General features: G+C 36.6%; 1 protein-coding gene across 3 annotated transcripts in view; it reads left to right on the top strand.

The window, feature by feature from the left end:
- The window catches only part of LOC107654373 (solute carrier family 41 member 1-like), a 42,049-nt gene that overhangs the window by 34,192 nt on the left and 504 nt on the right, over nucleotides 1-7,353 (top strand). For all 3 annotated transcript variants that reach the window (XM_016441415.1, XM_016441414.1, XM_016441416.1), the window contains 7 exons: nucleotides 1,042-1,113; nucleotides 2,345-2,489; nucleotides 3,119-3,265; nucleotides 4,982-5,129; nucleotides 5,297-5,376; nucleotides 5,496-5,630; nucleotides 6,448-6,596. In XM_016441415.1, the coding sequence (XP_016296901.1) occupies nucleotides 1,042-1,113; nucleotides 2,345-2,489; nucleotides 3,119-3,265; nucleotides 4,982-5,129; nucleotides 5,297-5,376; nucleotides 5,496-5,630; nucleotides 6,448-6,596 (876 nt within the window). The remainder of the gene's footprint in view (nucleotides 1-1,041; nucleotides 1,114-2,344; nucleotides 2,490-3,118; nucleotides 3,266-4,981; nucleotides 5,130-5,296; nucleotides 5,377-5,495; nucleotides 5,631-6,447; nucleotides 6,597-7,353) is intronic.

Below are 7,353 nucleotides of genomic sequence, written 5' to 3'. Positions count from 1 at the left end.
ATATATATATATATAGATATATATATATATATATTACTTCATTTAACGTTTATTTTATTTCAAACAAAAATGTTTTTAAATGGTTTTAGTTTTAGGTTTAGTTAACTATAATAACCCTCCACTATAGCACTCAGTATGCTAATATTACACTGCAATAGCCCATGATTTGTTATATGCTGTTTTATTAGCATTTACGTCAACTTTATAAGTATACTATCATACTGATAACCTTAATGAGTTAATATCCAGAAAACATTTTGTTTTCATAGGTTTTTTTGGGGGTTTGTTTCCTAGGACACAAACCTACCTCCTGAGGCAGGTAGTTTTGTCCCATCTGAGTGGGTCCAGGTCAGGAAAGGCCTCGTCCCATGATACAGAAAGCTTCTGTTGGGCCGGAGCCACTTGACATTAGTGTCTGTACTGAGAGAGATGAGATAAGTAGGGAGAGTAGGATAAGATGCATCTGTCCAGCTCATCAAACCCTCTTTTGTCTTGTGAACTGACCACTGTTTGTTCTAGTGGAAGCTGAACCAAAAGCGCCTGAGCACCAGCAAATGTATGTTTCCTACCATGTATGTTTCATTTTCATGGAAAGATCACAGATTAATGATGATCCTATCAGCACTACTTGCTGTTTTGTGGTTCTTGAAGACAACATGAAATATCTCCTGCAGTGTACTTTGTGTATTTCAGAGTGAAACAGAATATCCAGTGGGAAATAATGTAGGATGGAGATTTGTTTTATCCACTGAAATTTGATTGGATCATGAAATGTTTAACTATGATATTATTAGGCTTTTGTATACCCAAAGTATTCCGTTTTAGCACGCAACCCATCCTACACCATTCGTGCTATGAATGATTCCTCTAACCATGCAGCTTTTCTGAGCGATCCGCTGTACGATCAAAAAAAACATGCATCTAAACTCTTAAGCGAGAACGGTGTTGTTCACTCAGAGGCAAGTGTGCAGTGGTTAAACTATAATGGAAACATTTGTAAATGGACTTCCTGTGTTCTCTCTTCCGCCCCCCCCTCCCCAGGCTAATATTGGACAAATGGATACGGCCAAGGATATGTGGAAAATGATCATGGGAAACCTCGCACTAATTCAGGTTGGTAACCTTCTAAAAATATCAATCCTGTTTGTCTAATGTACATGCCAACTCTTCAGTTCACAAGGCTTTGTTCAGACAAGCAGCGAAAATCTGGTTATTTGGCAAATCTGATTGTGAAATAAGCAAATAAGAATATATAATCCGATGTTTACATACCACATATGAAGTTTAAAATTTTAAAATCTGAGTAAATTATTAATCTTTTAATGTGTCAGATTTTTGTGACACAACACATATGTAATGTCAGGAGTGTTATTTTAGTACAATTTATAACTATTAAGTAATATTTTGAATTCACTTTTATTTTTATATTTCCGTTTTCTTCTTTTTTTTTAAAGATTTATTTTTGACATTTTCACCTTTTTATTATGATAGGACAGATCAGAACTGACAGGCAGCGAAGTGGTAGAGAGATAGGGGTGGGATTAGGAAAGGTCCTCGAGTCGGGATTCAAACTCAGGACACCTGTAGCACAGTGGTGCTGTATGTCGGTGCACTGGCCACGAGGCTATCGCTGCCGATTTCCATTTCATTTTAATTTTAGTTTACATTTTAGTCATTTTGTTATGTGGTTTTGTCATTTTTATTAGTTTTTAAAAAAAATATATTAAAATAATTAATATTTAAACTGAAACGTATTTCAGTTAGTTTTCAAGTCAGTATTTTAAATTTTCATTTAAGTTTATTTTTTCTAACATTTACATTTTATTTCAGCTTTAATTTACAGAAAATTATTTTTAATAGTTTTAGTTAACACTGAACATTATACACAGTGTGTGGTATTGACTGAAGCTGTGTCCAAATGCATATTTTTCACAATCTTTCCTTATGTAGTGAACTATATAACATTCGCTATGCAGTGCATGTTAAATTAATGAACGAGTCAGCAGTTTTAGAAGAAACAGATCAGATTTCACCCTTTACAGTCGGGATGGTCATTCCTAAATATTTGTCAGATATGTGTGCAATGTGTGCGCCAATCATTGGCACCGAGTCACATGTCATATGAGGATTGACTTCTCCAGATTGCATGCTTGACTAAACAATTATGTAATGATTGGGTGATGTATTTCTTGGAAATGACCCCTAAACCCAATAATGGCATGTGTACAGTACACCAATGATGAAAGAGAACAAAGTAAACTTGACATGAAGACTTTGACATTCAGGAGGGTGGGAGGATGTTTAAAAGAGGTGTCCGAGTTCATCGTGCCCCTCCTGATTTCAGGTTCAGGCCACAGTGGTCGGCTTCCTGGCTTCCATCGCTGCAGTCATTTTTGGCTGGATTCCAGAGGGTAATTTTAAGATGGGCCATGCTGTCTTGCTCTGTGCCAGCAGTGTGGCCACCGCATTCATCGCTTCTTTGCTGCTAGGTGAGAGGGTCGTGACATCTAAATATACAACTAAATATACAAGACTAGTTTTACACGTCACTGTTTATAACACATGGTGTTCATCCTTTGCTGGGTCGCTTTAAAAAAAATTGGGGCATAAATTAAGAGTATACCCACTTCTCCAGGCACCAATACACCACTGCACACACATACAGTCCGGTTACACTTGCACACACGGAAACACACGCGCACAGAAACGTGTTGTCAGCACTGCTCTGATGATGTGTGTGTGTGTGTGTGTGTGCGTGTGTATGTATATATATATATATATATATACATTAATGTTTCTACAATATGTATTGTATTGCAGTGTTACTTTTAAAAAAATATCTGTCATATTATCCATGTAGAGTTTTGAAATGTTATGACACCCTAAAAAGAAACGTACTAGCTGAGGTGAGTAGCAGCTAATGCTTGCTTTTGAACCTGGAAAGACAAAGCAGCTCTGAGGTCTCATTTCAGCACTAGAGTGGAAATATATCCTCCAAACAGGAGGTATCAAAAACGAAGAATGTAGTCTTCATTGTTTGGGATTGACACAATCTCCTGTGTTAATTCCACCATATCAACGCTAACTAGACAAATCTTTCCTCTCCTCTTCCGCCCAGGTCTTATCATGATCGGGGTTATCATTGCATCCAGGAAAGTTGGTATCAACCCAGACAATGTGGCCACCCCCATTGCAGCCAGCCTCGGTGACCTGATCACCCTGGCACTGTTGGCTGGCATCAGTACTGGCCTGTATAAGGAGCTCGGTGAGTGAACACCTGTTATTTGGCTGAGCTCTTTGGGAACATTGCCGTAATCAGATATCTACTGTCAGTGCATTTTGTGATCCAAGTGCAAGCAGATATATGAGCAGGCACACTAAAGTTTGTAGATTCGCTTACATTTTAGTGGATAACTTATGAACTGAATGGCCTAGAAACGTAATTATCTTTCCTCTGTTTCTGAGTCTAGTTCAGTGGAGGAATAAGAAACTATCTTGGCAGCTCCTGAAATGAAACATTTGCATGTCTTAACTGAAGATATCAAAAGTCAGTTTCTTCTTTAATTAGCCACATTTTGGCACTGTCTGTATCATAAAACTTCTGCAGAGTAACTGCCACAGTCCGGGAGAAAATGGCATCTCAACCTTTGCTTGGTGATTTAAAAAGAAGATTAACTTTACTTTTTTCGACAAAAATCCAGAAGAAGAAAGTGCAAGTGTAATAGAAGAGTGTCCAAGAATAAGCATAAGTATGTATACGTATGTTTATATGTGCACATTATATGTACATTATATTTATATTTACACTACCATTTAAAGGTTTTGGGTCTGATTTAGTTTTTTTACTAAATTAATACTTTAATTCATTAAAGATGCATTACATTGATCAGAAGTGACAGTAAAGACATTTCAATTACAAAATTTATATTTCAAATAACTTTCTAGCCATCAAAGAATCCTGAAAAAATCTATCGATTTCCACAAAAATATCAAGCAGCACAACTCTTTTCAATACTGATAATAATTCTTGAGCAGCAAATCAGCATATTGGAATGATTTCTGAAGGATCATGTGACACTAAAGACTGGAGTAATGATGCTGTAAATTCAGCTTTGCATCACAGGAATAAATTACATTTTAAAATATATTCAAATATAAAACAGTACACTTGACCGTTTCTTCTGTTGAGGGTTATCGTGGGTTTTGTGTACTTTTGATTCTCACGAGTAATACATTCAGTCAGATTTCCCTAAGTCATCATGCTGAGTCATGTTAGAGCATAGCGGAGCATGTTGGGGCATGTTGGAGCTTGTGAACACCACTTGCTTTGTGAGTTTCTTTGGTGCACCTATTAGACTCTGCAGTCTCTCCCTTTAGACTCCATAAAGAGACAACAAGACAACAAGTGGGAGCAAATATTCTAGTTTAGATTGTGCTTTGCAATGAAACAACACAAGAGCACATTTATTGTTAGAGCATTCTTGTGGCAGCACCTTGCTGTTTTGATGTGCGGTGAACAATTGTAAAATGAGAGTGTGCGGATGGAAACATTTATGGTAAAGATTAATTGCATGTTTATGACTTATCAAACCTCACAGACCAAACTATCTGGATATAAACAAGCAACGGCCAAAGTAAAAATAGTAGGTCAACCAAGCTTTCATCTTACCCAACTTCTCCAGAATCCGGGTGTAAAATTGCACCCAAAAGAATGTTGTATGTGATTATTTCTCAACAGGCTTTGGTTTTAAAACTGTATGAACTGGTGATGAATTCCACAGGTCTTCCTTTAAATGTGTTGTTCATGACAATTCAGTCTCTATATATATATATATATATATATATATATATATATATATAACCATTATACATAATACTGTATATATTTACAGTATTTAGCCACATATAGGTGTATATGTATCATTTATAACTTATGAAAATGTATTCAATTTGTCAATAAATGTCATTTTTTTCCTTACAGAATTCAACGATTATGCCAACCCAATGGTTTGTGCCTTCTTCGTCGCCCTGACACCCATCTGGGTACTTATCGCCCGGCGGACACCTTCCACCCGGGAAGTGCTGTACTCAGGCTGGGAGCCTGTCATTATAGCCATGGCGATCAGCAGGTAGGAAGAACACTGATTAACAGAAAGATGCTCGATTTCCTCATTCCTCTTTATGATGGATGGATTACTCACGTGCGGCTGACAGCAGTATGTCAATCATTCACCTGACACCACAGATGCAGTAATCTTTGTGTCGTAAAAATTAGATTTGACTTCTTTTGAAACAGTGTTGGAGGCCTCATTCTGGATAAGACAGTATCTAACCCCAACTTTGCTGGAATGGCAGTTTTCACTCCCGTCATCAACGGTGAGACTCCTTATCTCCTCGTATCTCATGATTCAGTGTTTCCATTGGTTGTGTTTACTAGCCCTCACTATGACACACCTGAGATCATTGCACACTTTGTTTGTTTTGACTTGCTGCAGGTGTGGGCGGCAATTTGGTGGCGGTTCAAGCCAGTCGAATCTCCACCTACCTGCACATGAACGCCTTGCCCATAGCAGAGCCAAACCCAGCCCCACGGAAATGTCCCACTCCCTGGAGCACGTTCTTTGGCTCAGGTGAGCGATGTAAACAAACAGTAGCCCTATTGTTAGCAAAGACGTAATCACTAAATATTGATAGTTACATATTTCCCTGTATTGGGTCTCAATAGCTATGGTTCCATCCATCTTTTTTTTATACGCATTTTGGGGTATCGCATAAAAAACCCTGGATGGAAACGCCAAGATGCACATAAATTCTAAAAATGTGCATATTATTATGCGCATTTTGGGATATCGCATAAAAAAACGCTGGTTGGAAACGCCAAGATGTGCATTAAAAAAACTTTTGCGCTCAACTTAGTAGGACAAATTTCTTATCCGGTAAGAAAACATGCGCATAAACTACGATGGAAACACTTTTACCAAATAAATTCCTTAATGCGCATCAAAAAAGACATGTGACTTTGCGATGGGACAGCATAAAACTGGACTAATCAACAGACCGATCTCATTGCACAGCATCTGAAATGCTAGTTTTGTCATTCTAAAATGCTTGAGCAAAATCTCGTCAAAGTGTTATAATTAACTCCCAGAACTCCGAATCATCTGCACACTCTGAAGCTCGTAATTTATTGTATACAAAAATTATTATATACAGTGCCTTCTACTGCAGCAAATTTCATTTTTCTTTTCTTTAATCAGGAAGTGACGATTTTGTTCTCTTCAACTCACTGGATGGAAATGGTGCTTTATTCGCGAAAGTTTTATGCAATATTCCAATTTTGCACATAAGTTTAATTCGAAACTTTGGATGGAAGCATAGCTAATGACTTCAGTTATGCTCCTGTAACAGTGCTTAAACTGACTCGCCCTAGATTTACTCTCTCATCAGGTGTCAACGCACGTTCTGCCAGAGTGCTCTTCCTCCTGGTGGCTCCTGGTCATCTGGTCTTCCTCTACACTATTAACTCTATGCAGGGTGGACACACCACTCTCACCTCTGTCTTCATTGCATTTTATCTGGCCGCAGCTCTGCTTCAGGTATACCTGAGCTTCTGTTTCAAATTACAAGGAAATGCTTCAAATGTTTTATAGTGTTTCTGACCTACATGAGGGAAGTTTGAGTGAATTGTGTGGAAAAAAAAAAGTCTGGGTCATGTTTCAAAAAGAAAATAATTAAGAAATTATACTTTGCATGAGGAACATATTTTATATATTTTTTATAATATATTATTATATATTTTAAGACTTTTTTTGCATTGTGACATTAAATTCTCATTACTATCATGAAAAAATTGAATTCACTTTACAAATACATCACCGTTCAAAAGTTTAAGGTCAGTAAGATTTTAAAATGATATCCTTTTATTCAGCAAGGAGAGTTAACTCACCTAAATTCTGCTTTTGAACTTTCTATTCACCAAAAAATCCTTAAAAAAACAGTTTCCATAAAATAAATAAATAAGCAGCACACCTGTTTTCAACATTGATGATATTCAGAAATGTTTCCTGAGCAGCAAATCATCATATTAGAATGATGATGAGGAGTGATGATGCTGAAAATCACAGGAATCAATTCAAAATATTTTATTATAGAAAACAGTTGCTTTAAATGTAATATTTCACAATCTTACTGCATTTTTTGGTCAAATAAATGCAAAAACATTAAATAAATAATTACTAACCCCAAAATTTGAAATGGTGTATATCAGACACAAAACAGATTTATTTATTTATTAAAATATGTTCAAAAATATGCATATATTTAATAATCAATCAGTCCATTATTTTCCGTCCG

The sequence above is a fragment of the Sinocyclocheilus anshuiensis genome, unplaced genomic scaffold (assembly GCF_001515605.1).
Source record: "Sinocyclocheilus anshuiensis isolate Anshui unplaced genomic scaffold, SAMN03320099.WGS_v1.1 scaffold623, whole genome shotgun sequence".
NCBI classification, from domain to species: domain Eukaryota; kingdom Metazoa; phylum Chordata; class Actinopteri; order Cypriniformes; family Cyprinidae; genus Sinocyclocheilus; species Sinocyclocheilus anshuiensis.
Note: the sequence above shows the minus strand (reverse complement) of the source record. Positions and strands in the feature narration are given on the sequence as shown.